Source organism: Melozone crissalis, unplaced genomic scaffold, assembly GCF_028551555.1.
Source record: "Melozone crissalis strain CALT ecotype California unplaced genomic scaffold, PUWL_Pcris_2 ptg000023l_1, whole genome shotgun sequence".
Lineage (NCBI taxonomy): Eukaryota > Metazoa > Chordata > Aves > Passeriformes > Passerellidae > Melozone > Melozone crissalis.
In genome coordinates this window covers 9,967,655-9,981,910 of record NW_026535801.1, presented here as the reverse complement: position 1 = coordinate 9,981,910, position 14,256 = coordinate 9,967,655, and the positions used below count along the sequence as shown (strand labels likewise).

At 44.2% G+C, this 14,256-nt stretch overlaps 1 protein-coding gene across 1 annotated transcript in view; it reads right to left on the bottom strand.

Moving 5' to 3' along the window:
* Nucleotides 1–10,765, bottom strand: part of ITGAV (integrin subunit alpha V) — a 42,538-nt gene extending 31,773 nt beyond the window's left edge. Inside the window, exons 1-2 of the mRNA XM_054277760.1 lie at nucleotides 10,602–10,765; nucleotides 6,566–6,693 (exon numbers count right to left, since the gene is read on the bottom strand). Of these exons, the coding sequence (XP_054133735.1) occupies nucleotides 6,566–6,693; nucleotides 10,602–10,759 (286 nt within the window). The 5' untranslated portion in view covers nucleotides 10,760–10,765. The remainder of the gene's footprint in view (nucleotides 1–6,565; nucleotides 6,694–10,601) is intronic.
* Between the last annotated feature and the right edge of the window lie 3,491 nt (nucleotides 10,766–14,256).

The following is a 14,256-nucleotide window of genomic DNA, read 5'->3' as shown; positions in this document are numbered from 1 at the left end:
AGCCACCCAGCACAGGGAAAAGGAATAACAACCAAATTCAGAGGGGCTGAGCTGATGAGAGATTCAGCCAGATAAAAATCAATCCATTTCACTCCCAATCAATGCATGGTCTTCACAAGATTTGTTTATTGCTTTATTGTTGATGAAATCAATGGCCTCAGAAATGGAAATTCCCCTGTGGATTCCGTGGTGATACCAATAAAGCCATCAGCCAAAAATAAAGCAGCACTTTGTTAGAACAAGCTATTTTCAAAGAACACTGACCTATCCCACACTTCCTTATTTTGTAAGTGGAAGTGATGGAGTTTTGAACAATTGACTGTTTTGCACAAATGACCAAAATCTCCAGGAGGGAAATGTAAGCTCACGGCACCCACTGCAGCCATAACTTCATCAGCAGATCTTACCGGGGCAGTGCTACAGCTCAAAGCTGCCTGAGGCACTTAAAATACCCACTTCAAGTAAATAGGTCACAGATAGATCCAGCCATGCCAAACTGGTGGCTTAGGCTTCCAAACAAAGCCTCCTATTGTCTTGGATCACCCACTCGGGGGATAGAAAAAAAACCCAAATCTGCAAATGTAAGGAGTAATCAGGAGAGTTCTTTACAAGGGCATTTCCTTTGCAAAAGTCTCCTTCTCCTCTTTTAGCACAAAACAAAATATCCAGTCTCCAAAGAATTGTATCCAGAAGCATTTAAGAACTAACAATTCCTCTAAAATTTCTTTGTTGCATCAAAACATGGGAAGGGGGAAGAGGAGGGACAGTACGAGGATCAGTGATAAAACTCTCTCCAGGCAGAGGCCACACTGAATTCTTTTCCCAAAGCAGCAAAAACACGCCACACTTGATATACTCCTAGATTCTGATATTCAACAGCCTCTGCAAGGCTCCCCAGTCCTGAATTTTGAGCTGTGCTGCAGAGAATGAAAGCAGCAGGGAAAGCTTTCCCCCAGAGAAGGAATGACCACTCAGCCGCGCATCCCTGGTTTACCACAGGTCTCAGAAAAGCAAAACAATCCATTGTCTGAACAAGCAAATCTTCCTGGGCTGAACACTGAATCTGCTCAAGAAATCTGCAGTTCATTAGCATAGAAGCTCAAATTGGTTTTTATGAGCATATTTTCCTTTGTAGCAGTTCGTAGAGCTGTCTGCATTTCATCAGATGGTTCCAAATGCAGCAGCTCTTGGGGCAGTGTCAGGACTGGACTTTCTGGTGCTGACATAAAGAGCTACAGTTTTAAGCATCTTGTACTGCAGCAGATACATTTCTAATTAAATTTTTAAATTTTCATTTTTAAAATAGCAGCAGGTAACAAAATAATTTGGTCAAACTTTCATGAAAAGCCATAAACACATGAGGAAATGCTATTTCTACCAAACAATTTCCCACTATTCTTGACTGATGACAAGCTAGGACCCTAATAAGAAAAATAAAATTATATAAATAATTAAGAAGATTGTTTCTTTTTGGAAAGCAAGCACATAGGAAACTTTTGATTTATATTAATTTGCTACATGTGTAGCCTGATTAACTCCAACTGGTTACATGGGTCTCTGAATAATTTTTTGTTTGTTGAAATCAAAACTCAAAATGATCCTCTAAAACTCCAGGGGCACATAATGGAGGCACTTATTTAGACAGTTAACTAAGTGTATCAACCCTGCCATTCCATGCATGCCTAACTGTAAAACACATAAGTAAAAACATAAAGATGATGTGTTGATTTTCCTAAAAAGCACATTTGGCCGCCCCTCTGTTCACTGGATTTGTTGTCTGGCTCAGTGAACTTCTGAGCCTCCTGTTGCGCAGAAAAAAATGTGTTTACTTTTCTACACAGAAAATGAACAACTACAAAAAGTAAATTTCACTTGTGCAATACCCTTTAACTTTCCAGGAATCTTTTTCCTGAGGAAGACTATGGAAACACTATTGGCAATATCTGGTACCGTCCATGAAAAATTTGCTGTGAAGGTTGTGGAGATGAAAAAAGGAGATGGAGACTGATACAGCTTTAAAACAAATGGGTTTGGACCTAGGCCACAGAACTGATCAGAAACAGAAAATGGGCTGCTTATTAAGTGCCTTCCCTTCAGGGTTTACCCACAAGAAATATGTTTTTCCTGGAAAAAGCTGCTGAGCAGCTGGCAGAGAAAGCCAAGTGTTAAACTTTCTAAGAGGAACCACGTCTCTGGTCAGTCTGGTGGAAAGGGCTCATCCAGGTGTAAAAGCAGTTTTTCCACTATTTGCTTCCACAGATACTTCTTCACAAAATTCAGAGCATTCCCCTATTTCGATGGATTTAAAATTTAAAAAATTACCTAAATTTTTAATCACAACATTATCCAGTGTGGAGAACAGATAAGAATGAATGAAGATCAATATTTACCTTGAGCTACAACCTGTGATTTTGGTTAATTTGAATGTAAAACATCTTGCAGAGGGGAAAGGACTTGTTATCATTGCTTGTGTTTATGAAAATTTTGAAGAATAAGCTATCTTGAGAATATAAATTTCTCTTCAGTGCTTGTCCTGAAAAAATGGGGCCTCCTACACATTCTGAAGGTCTGAAAGTTAACTGGGACAGAAGGGAAAAATTCCAAGTATTTCACATAGCAATTGAATTGAAACTGTGGTCATGCTTTGTCACTTGTCAAAAAAAGTCAAGATAGAGAAGAAAACCAAGGCCAAAAATTTTAGTTTTGTGAAAGAGGCATCTTCACCGCTGAATTAACAAGGTAAACAGGAATAAGGTTAAAAAAGTATTTAAATCAGACCTGTTTCTATCTAGACTTGGAGGATAACCTGTTAAATTGACAGCAGCACTGCTTCATATTTCAGTTTTGTAACAGGACCAGCAGAGGTGTGCAGGTTAGGATGCTTGCTGTGGTGCTTGTTCCTTCTTATCCTACTACCTTGATGTGCTCCTAAGAGCAGAAGCCAGCCTGAAACACTTGCCTGGTGACATTAGAAAATCTTTTTTTTTTTAATTTCTAGCCCAGCAGAGCCATGTGCACCCTGGACTCCAGGGCAGGCTCCACCACACACGTCTGTTATGCCACTTTCACACAGTCACAACTGTGTTAAATCAAAGCCAACTGATGTCACTGCTGAAAGGCTGAGCAGCCCCACAGCAAAGCATCGCTGCATTTGGGAAGTGTTAATGTGCCATATAAACATTTTGCCTTCCAAAGCCACCATATATACCAGAATGTCAAAAGCAATTAGTGTAATGTGCAAAGAACCACACAGAGAGAATATTCTCCAGTGAATTTCACTGTGCTGAGAGATTCAGGACAAGAGGAGATTCCCTTCCATGAATTCTCCCTGCCCATGGCAGGGGGTGGGAACTACATCATGTTTAAGGCCCCTTTCAACCCAAACCATTCAGTGATTGCACGAAATATATTGCTGTTTTAAATAAAAAAATATGGTGTGAAAGAACATTGCTTTTTTTAGCCAGAGGTTTAAAAATTATGACAACTGCTTTGGTTTGATTTTGGTTTTGATGTTACAGGCTGATGGGAAGGGCGAAAAAGAAAATATTAAAAGGAGGGAAATACAGGTAATTTCAGCATGAGAGCTACATAAATGACACTGCACAAATGGACTCCTACTCCTGACAGAGCTCAGTGTTCCCCCACAGGAAGGAACACACAAAGCAGTAAATTCTGTAGTACAGGAACATCAGCTCAGTGACTTATCACCTTCCTCCAGGGCAGCTGGGGTGAGGGTAAGTGCAAGTGAGCAACCAATGCTGCTGAACTCCAGGGCTGGAACAGCTCTTCCAAAGATTATTCTCAGGAGCTGGTACCTTCCCTCCTGGGCTACAGAAGAGCTGTGGCATTTGATCACATAAATGAGCATGCTGGTCTGCAAATATGATGTTAAACCCAAAAGCAAGATCTAGAAAATAAACCCCAGCCCTGTCCAGCCAGTGAGCTCAGCATGGCCTTTGTACAGATGGGGAAGAGAAATGGACCCATAAAGCTGTAGAAAAACTTAAATAAAAAACCAAGGAATTTTTAAGAAGAAATAGCCCTAATTAATAGTAACAGAACAACATCTAGAGGAAGAAACCCTGCTTGCTGGACCTCTGTAAACACCTAGTCTCACATTTATTTGTGATAATAAAAAGGGAAAAAACAACCCTACACAGTCAGAACAATTCCTCCACTCCCTCGCCACGTTCCCTCTGGCCTGCTCTGGCATTTCCAGCTGTGCTACCTGGCAGAAGGGAGCAGGAACAGGAACAGGGTCATGACTCCTGTTAATTACAGGGCATCCAGCTCCACATACAGAGTTTGGCATCGTCAGGCAAACTGAGGAAAGCCACAAGGACAAGCATTCTCATTATTTTCACAGGTCAGATTCCTCACTGGCTGTAAGCAATTAGAAAATGATTCTGAAGAAACACATCTAAGTAATGATGCAGATCCTGGTTTTTCCAGTGAATCTGGGAGGGAATAAAAAATCTGCCTGGTATGGCAGGGCTAAGCAATACCTCTGGAGTTACAGATGGTATTGCACAAATGATGAGCAGAGCTGGATGAGCCTGGATTCCTGCAGAGGCTGCATTTAGTCATCCACAAAAAGCCCCACATCAGCATCAGCACCACAAGTCAGTGGTCAGATCTTCCACTTCCCGTTTCCCAAAGTGGGTCAGGAGGCTTCCCTAATCCCTGCTCCCTCACAGGCAGGGGCAGGGGCAGGCAGGAACAGCAGCTGCCAGTGCTGGCACTGACTTTGTCACCAGAGCACAGGGAATCGAGCATTGTGCTACGCACAAAGAAAAAGACACTTTCTTTTTTTGTCTCAGGGCATTCATTATTTTATCAAGCTGAAATACAATGCCCCTTTTCACCAGGACAATAATTGACAAATGCATTATTCCCCCATTCATTGCCTCAAAGCTGGAGTGAGTTAAAGCCTGCCTGAAAGAAATCCTCTTAAGCCTTCATGACCTGCTATTTTTACTGTTAAATTTCAAGCAATTAACATGGCTGTACCTTACAGGAAAATGACAAGCAAAACACTGTCTGTTTGCCCAGGAGCACATCCCTTAAGCACAGACATGCAGGAAGGCAGTGTGGCCTCTATCAACTCCACCTGGCACATGGAAAAGCCTACTGCAAATGTTCACAGTATAAACTCATAAATGCACTGTAATTCCCATTGGAAGATGTGTTTAGAACCAACATGCTATGATATTAATGATTATTAACTAGGGACATCAAGATTCTTTCTTAAAAGTACCCAAATTAACAAAAAGCACACTTGTATTCTAGTAAATAAGCCCAGAGAACAACAAAAAGAAGACAGTTATAAGAGAACAACAACAAAAAGAAGACAGTTATAATCTGGTTTTGCTGCCTGGACACTGATGCAGAAAAAAAAGTCAGACTTTGCAGCTTATTAGAGATTTTTAGTAATCTGACAGATATGCTCCCACAGAATAATATGAGAATGATAAATGAGTGAAAGAATGATAATGACTCGGGGTTTGTGGGTGCCATTGCATACTCTTTTCCTTTTTGCTTTTTGCAAGGAAACTGGTGACATAGTGGTTTTCACAAAAAGATATGAAGATTTCAGAAATCTGAACAGCAACAACCTTTTGTGGCATATATTGACAGTGGAATTGGAAGAAGAGCTTCTCCACTCTACTGCACACTATTTAAAAAGGCTGCATCAATCTAGCAATTTTTAGGCTGCCAAGTCAAAATGCTAGCAGAGGCAAGAATGAATTACAACCAACCAGAGCTTCAAGGCACAGGTGTTTCCTCTGCCTTTCCACATGGGTCTTGCTAATCCCCTGCCGTGCCATGGGGAGGTTTTTCCGCTGCCCTGAAACACGCTGTGGAAAACAGGATTCAGCAGCGAGGGGCTGGAGCCGAAAAGCACATGCAGAGCATTCCCATGACCTGCCACCGCCTGTGGAAATCACTGTGTGCACCAGAGCATGAGGAATGACTGAAATGTTTCGTGTCCACACTGCTGCTGCTCAGCTCTTTAAACGTGCTTCAGCAATGGGTAAGGAGTGCCTATGACCTCAGCGCTGCTATCACAGAAACCACAAACACTGTGGAGCTATATATGAGAGGAAAAAAATTAAAGAAGATATTTTTTTCACAGTTTTTAGGCCAAATTCCTGTTGTCAGATTAAACTTTTGGGTATTTTCTGCCTAAACCACCTTTGCTGATATTGAAAAGCATCCTCATACGACATGTTCTTAATAGGAAGAAAACCCCTCGGGGTTCATTGGGAATTAGGTTGCCAAATGTTTTAGGGTTGCTGAAAAGTACAGAGGAGAAATATAAATAGGTTAAAACACAAGAAGAATACTGTTTGCTCACTCAGGCTTTCAGGACGTACCAGGGACAACCATTCCAAGAGAGAGGAGAGGAAAAGGAGAGCACAAGCAAGCCTTGACTAGCTGCCAGTCAAAAACCAACCACATTCACACTGAGCATGAAAAAAATCCCACAGGGACCTGAAACCTCTCTGCTTCCCCACATCAGAGCAGAGGCACCCCACCTCCCCCACAGTGACCCACACATTACCTGTGGCATCAAACACAATGGGCTGGCAGTTCCTGTTGGAGTTCCAGCTGCACTTGAGCACCTGCCCTCCCTCTATGATGTTGTGCTGGCTAGTGTTGGCTTTGGGAGCTCCCACCAAAAGATATGTCCTGCAGGAAAAAGAAGAAGCAGAACACAAAAAACCTTTAAACACTTGTTTAAAAGATTTATTTATTCCCGTTCTAATTACATATTTTAAATATATTTTAAAAGGTTTCAACAGCTAAGGCACAGCTGTTATAACTTTATGACATGAAGCAGAAGTCTTGCCTGCTCTAACATAAATCCAACTCCAGCTACTCTCAGTTAGAGAAATTCATATGAGGTTCTCTTTTCTGCATGAAAAAAAAAAAATTCACCAAAAGAAGAGAGAAAAAAGATACGACAAATTCAAAGTATCCAGGCCTCCTTAGGATTGTATTTTAAATGAGAGAAACACCTTTCATATTATTCTTTTTTCTTTTCAAAAATATGTACGTGCACAGCAGAAGAGGAAATTGTGCACTTCTGTACCTTACGAAAGCCATCAGGTGGCATAATTTCTGTTAATTTCGTGAGTAAGGGTAATTCAGGGAAGTCTGTCAGAAATGGAAACAACGTACAAACAAAGCAGCAGCGGGCTGGGAGCTCAGCGTGTCCTGAACGTGATGAGTCAGCCCTGCCTGAGCGAGGGCTCTGGTAAAAACAACACAAAGTGCCAGCCACCCCGAGCCACAGATCTGCAGGCTGATGAATCCTCACCCACACTCACTGCTCACTCATCACTTCCCTATCAGCATCTGCTGTGCCTTTCTGCATCCCTGCCTCTGCAGACACTTGCTGGGTGCCCCCCGAGCAGGAACTGCCTGCACTCTGCTCCTGCACAGGTGGCAAAATTCAGCAGTGCCAAAGGAGCAAACAGACTGAACAAGGCTCTTGCAGGAGCCCCAGCACCTCTGAGACCCACTTGACACATCAGCACTTGACTGAGAGAGTCAGTGTGAAGCATGAAGTCAAAATCAAGTGCTTCCTTTCATCAGAGAGCCTGCTCTGGCTCTTCCCTTGGCACTGCTGAAGAGGGAACGCAGCCTGCAGGAGCAAGTCTCGTCAGGCACTGCAGTTCTCTGGTTTGGAAGCTGGCTTAGCTGAACAAGCTGCAGGACTGGTTGGGGAGAATGTCTACAGGCAGGCAAAGCCAGGCTTATCAAACTGGCTCTGGTTTTCAGAGCCATCTCCAGGCTCCTTTCCAGTAAAGAGATAAGCATAGGTATAAACATGCAGCACCTCATCAAAGCTCAGTTTGCATGAAAATCTACCACTTTTCAACCTGTGTGAATTTTCAGAACCTTAAAAATGTCCTGGCATGGACCCTGATAGAAAATCCAGGCTAGCTGGCAATCCATTTGTTTTCCCTATTTGCCATTCTTAGACTGTCTAGATTTTTAGAGCAGGAATTTGAAACACTTTAATCACTTAAAATCAGATCTCTGGGCAGAACACAAAGGCTTAAAAATGAACATTATAATGCCAAGTAAAGAAACATATAAATTATTATAATTACAATCTATTAAACAAGTGGTAGCTTACTTCCCATTTTACTCTTGTACCACTGACTTTTGAGAAGTCCCCCAAATGAAGCATTTGTTTAAAAGATTCATTCATTCCCATTCTAATTATATATTTTAAATTTTTCTTAGGCTAATATTTGTGGTGAGGTTTATTAAACAGGAATATAGGAATCATTTTTGTGGCTCCACAAAGGTATTTTCCCCAAATAAAAAAAATGCATTTTTATCATCAGAGACCAAGCAAGCAGTCTTTGTCACTGCTCTTATAATAACATGCAAATTACCCAAATTCTTAGAAGTCTCTAACCCACATACTTTGGGAAAGAGGGAATAGAGGGACAATTGTATTTCCATGGGAATACACCAGCTATGCTTTAGAGTATTGCCAATTTCCTGAATCATGGTCCTGAACCATCCACCCCACCCCAATGCTGGGGCAACACTAGGATTGTTCTGGCACCTCTGGGATGCCTTTCCAGGGATTTCCATGGGCAACAAAGAAACTGGGCCGTCCCTGGAGGTGCACCCTGGACTATCAAGCGCAGCAGAGGGTGTGTGAGAAACCTGTTTCATTTGTTTCTCCTATAAAAGCTGTGCCCACTGTCAGGCACCCGGACACAACACCACCACTTCCACTCCTGGAATGGGACTTTCACCCTCGACTTCTAAATATGGTTCAGTTTGGCATCCAGCAGGTCAAAATAGACCGTGAAACAGCAGCCTGAGCATTCAGGGACTAACAGCATGCCTTTGTTGTCAGGCTAGGCAATCCAAACAGCTTTAGCCCAAGGAAACTGACTTAATCTCTGGTACTGATGTATAAAACAGGTGATGAATGAATGCTCTAAAACAGGTGATGAATAAAAGCTCACTAAAGCAAAAAGAAAGGCATAGGAACCACGTCACACCCCATATGCCTTTACACTGCATACAAGTATTTCTGGCTATTTCAGGAGGCAAAATATCAGTGTCCATAGGCATAAACTGAAAACTGAACACCACGAGAGCCTGTTCCTGTGAAAGTTGCAGAGCTACTTGGGTCAATTACGAACTTTAATGTAAAATAAAGTGCTTAGCTTAGCAGGTACAAACAAAATTTTAGTGATGACAAACAAACAAAAAAGAAAAAAAAACCAAACAAACAAGGAGAGTATTCCCTTTGAAATATACAGAAGCTTTTCGTGCTGCCTGACAGCCACACTGTTTTCTTTAACAGCAGTGCACTTGGAGGTCAATAGTTCTTATAAAAATAATGGAAAGCTTCCAAATAGTGATTTCATGGAGAGCTGTGTCACATAATTCCTTATCAGAAAGCAAGGAAGAAAGTTTATTACATCCATTTACCAGTCTCTTGATAACTCTGCAGCCACACATGTGGACTTAAAAATAAAGGGCGGGACAAAAATAGAAGCTTTTTTCTTCTAGCACCAAGACTTAAGATAGCAGAGAAAGATGGTGCAACATGTGCAAGTTAAGACAGGATGGCTTCTAATATATGTAGGTAATAAAAAAAATGCAAACAAAGTTAGATGATGTACTGCAGAAAGACTTGCTCAATAGCCGTACAATTTGCTTATAAAGTTTCACAAGCTAAAGATTAAGGGGGGAGAGAGAATATCCCTTCAGCAGGATGAAAGCCAGCAGCTTTTCCAATCTTCCAGCCCTTAAGATGGGAGAGGAGTGGGGGGAAAGCGACAAAAGCTGGGTGTTACTGTAGCCCGCATTTCAGAGCCAGAGCCTGATTCATTCTGGCAACACCGACTTAGCGAGGCGAGGATTCAAAGGTCTGAAACGCAACAGCGACGGCACGCTGCCTAATCTTTAACATGAAACGGGAACCTATTCAGGAAGCAGACGTGGAGAGAGCTTACATGGAACTTTTCCCTCTCCAGACTCCTCGGCGACTCGCACAGACTCACCACTACTCAAACACAGCACTCCCGCAAAGCACACTCGAGGAGAGAACAGCAGATCTCCTGAAACGCCACAGCACGCAGCTCCAGGAACCAAAACACCACAACTACATCTTTCCACGCTGTATTTATCACCACCATCATTTGCGTGAGACCGGGCTATGCAGAGAATCCCGCAGCACAAGGTTCGTGCCCCGCCGGAGTGGTGCGGCATCCCGGCCCCAGAGCCGCCCCAGCGGGGCCGGGATGCGGAGCGGTCCTGCTGGGCACAGACACCGGCTCCATCCCGCTCCGGGGCCTCAGCAGAGCCGTGTCCCCCCGAGAGCCGCCCCAACGGGGCCGGGATGCGGAGCGGTCCTTGTTGGGGACCAGCACCGGCTCCATCCCGCTCCGGGGCCTCAGCAGAGCCGCGTTCCCTCCGAGAGCCGCCCCGGCCCGCCTGCCACAGAGGGAGCGGGGGCAGCTCCGCATCCTCCGCCCGCCTCTCGGCTCCCGGCCGGGACAGCGCCGCTCCGGGCTCGGCGGGGCAGGACGGGGCGGGACGGGACGCGCACTTACGAGAGCGGGTCGGGGGAGAAGAAGTCCACGGCGAAGCCGAAGTAGCTGCCGGCCGGGCCCGAGTAGACGGCCGGGCGCTCCACGTCCAGGTTGAAGGCGCTGCCCGGGGCCAGCGCGGCGCCCAGCAGCAGCAGCAGCAGCGGCGGCAGCAGCAGCATCGTGGCCCGGCCGCGCTGCTCCGCGGGCGCGGCTCTGCCGGGACGCGCCGGCCCCGCGTTTCCCGCGGCGGGGCGGGGAGCGCAGCGCAGCCACTTCCCCTTTCTGGCCGGGACGGGGGCGGCAGGAAGGAGAGGCGGCATCATGTGGTGCCGGGGGCGGGCCCTGGCCGCTCCGAGCCCGGGACGCCGCTCTCGCTCTCTTCCGCCGGGAGCGCCCGGCACGGCACGGCACGGCACGGCACGGCACCGCACGGCACGGCACCCGCGGAACCCCGGCCCCGGAGCTGCCCTCGCTCCGGGCATCCCGCTCTTATCTCCGCCCGGGCCGAAGGCTGGGGGAAAGTCAAGGAAAACATTTCTTGTGCCGGTGGTGAAGCCCTGGAAGCTGCCCAGAGAAGCTGCCCCATCCCTGGACGTGTTCAAGGCCAGGTTGGATGTGGCTTGGAGCACCTGGGGTAGTGGAAGGTGTCCCTGCCCATGGCACGGGGTGGATGAGATGGTCCTTAAGGTCCCTTCCAGCACAAACCATTGTACCATCCTATGAAAGAGTGCTAGAAATTTGAAGAGTGGGAGACGTCCGTGTGTGGTCTTAGCAAGTCTGTTTGGTGAACAGTCTCTTACCAAGACTGTTTCTGAACCAGTCTTTCAGGAAAGCTGCTAAGCAAAGTGTGAAGGGAGTGCCAATGCGGACCCAGCCATGGAGGCAAAAAAAAACCAAAAAAAAAAACCAAAAAAAAAAAACAACACCAAAAGAAAAAACCCCACCACCCTGATTTTCAAACACATAGGGTATTAAATGAAGTAATTTTAAATTCCAGGGTCGCGGCAGCAGGCGCAAGGCTGGGAAGAGGGAAACTGGGAATCCTCCCTGGTGGAGGTCTCTGTTACTGTTGCACCCCTGCACTGCCCACCTAAGGAAGAATCAGACGGTGCAGCCCCAATCTCCTCAGTTGCACTTTGTAGCTCTTGTATCATCTCTCACGAATAACATTTTAGCACTGTCATCCTGGCTCTGTCAGCTGCAGCCTTGTCCTCCTCAGCCCCTATGAGAGTTCAATATCTGCTGAGTACAGCAGTGTCTCAGGTAAAAGAAGACATGCTGAACACCTACAAAGAGCAAATAATTCATATTAATTTGTACAACATAGCAGGACTGGAGTTTATTGCCACCAAAAGCCTAAACTTTTTGCTTTCCTCATTGTGAGCATGATAAAAAGCAACAGAACAAATAATGATGTTTCAAGCCCTAAATAAAAGTTAAAAAACCCTTACATATTTACCAAGGGGCCAAATTAGTTTAACAGGAATCTCAAAACATTTCCACAATAAGCAGAGGAAAACCCAAAGAACCACCAGCTACTCCTGTGTTCCATTTGCTTGCTCTTGCTGTTATCATTTCTTCAGAAACCCTCTTGAAAATTCTATCAAGAAGGGGAGTTCCTATACACAAACTTGATACTTGTTGCTAATTTTTCAAACTTTGCTGCCTCAACAGGTTAAAAAAAAAAAAAAAACACGGAACCAAACAAATACAAACTCCACATTTTTTTATTGTTATTTACTGACTTATCTCAGAACTTTTGTACTGTAGACCTGATCAAAGCAAAACTGCAGATGAGTTAATAAGTTTCCAAACTCTAGTAAATAGGGCAATAAACTAAAAGAGTGGTTTATGAGTAGTTTGATCAGTAACTAACTAAGGGAAAAGGAGGATTGATTTTCTCCACTTGGTTGCATAACCTCACAGCATCACACAAGCAGTGAAGCATAAGTTATCTTTAAGATTTAGAATTTTTTTTACCAAATCATCAGTTTTGGCTTCCTAGTGACTGTATAACCTCACAATGTCACACAAGTAGTGAAGGGTAGGTTATCTTTAAGATATTAGAATTTTTTAACCAAATTATCAGTTCTGGCTTCCTAGGGACTGTATAACCTCACAACATCACAAAAGCACTGAAGGATAAGTTATATTTAAGATACAAGATTTATTTTTTTACCGAATGATCAATTTTTTTTCCTACGGACTGTATAACCTCACAACATCACACAAGCAGTGAAGCATAAGTTATCTTTAAGATACTAATTTTTTTTACCAAATGATCAATTTTTTTTTTCTTATGGACTGCATAGCCTCACAATGTCAAGAATAAGTTATCTTTAAGATACTAGAATTTTTTTTACATATGATCAATTTTGGCTTCCTAGGGACTGTATAACCTCACAACATCACACAAGCAGTAAAGGATAAGTTATCTTTAAGACACTAGACTTATTTTTTTACCAAATGATCAATTTGGGCTTCCTGGAGACTGTATAACCTTTCAACGTCACACAAGCAGTGAAGCATAAGTTATCTTTAAGATATTAGAATTTTTTTTTTTTACCAAATGATCAATTTGGGCTTCCTAGGGACTATGCAACCTCACAACATCACATAATCAGCAAAGGATAAGTTATCTTTACGACACTAGATTTTTTTTTTTTTTTTCTTTTTACCAAATGATCAATTTTGGCTTCCTAGGGACTTTATAAGCTCACAGCATCACACAAGCAGTGAAGAATAAGTTATCTTTAAGATACTAATTTTTTTTTACATATGATCAATTTTGGCTTCCTGGGGACTGGCTCTGCAGCGCTTCTTGTTGTCGGAAATTGCAAAGCCAGTCCATAGGAGCGACTCAGAGTCAGGGGCACTCGTCCCTCACCCCAAAGGCTTTCCTCCCTCTATTAGGGTTGTTGTTTCTCAGCTGTCCCGTGCCCCTTTGGGCTGCCCAAGGCGAGGTCTGTCCCGCTGCCCTGACTCAGCACAGCTCCGCTCCAGGCACTGAGTCACGGCGGAAGCGGCGGCGCTGCTGTCTGGCCCTAATTCCCAACACGATCGGAGCCAGGCAGTCTAGACAGCCCCCGAGGCGAGCCACAGCTCCCTATAAGGCACCACAGCCCCCAGCCTCCACGTGGGAAAAGAAAATGAAGTGTGCAGGCTTGGGATGCGCGTCTAATCAAAGCCAATCTTACTGGAAGTGAAGGAAAGTGCTTTCTGTTGCAGGAGAGGCTGAGGGATTGATTCCATTGCTTCCATCGAGCTGCTCTGGCTGACAGGGTATCTGACAGAGGTATTGAGGTATCTGACAGAATCCTGGACAGAAGAAGTGAAAGTCAAGCCCAGACTTTGCTCTTTATGCAGAGCAGCAAACACCCTTCCAGTGAGGATGTGATTTTCTTCCCTAGTTGGTTCAGTTCTCGGCATGACTAACAAATAGATAAGGAGCAGCCAATGAGATCACAGTGCAGAATGTAAACAAGTTAATTATGTGTTTCCATATTTACTTGTTACCTGTAGCTTTCGGTTCTCAGGCTAAGATAATCCAGTGGTGAAAACCAACAACTGAGAAGTGGGCAGGGCCCGGATTCCCTCTAAGCCACCAAACTTTTTGCCTGTATTTGAAAGAGAACAGATCAAACTCACATTTCTCTTACAAGTTACTGGTCTTGTT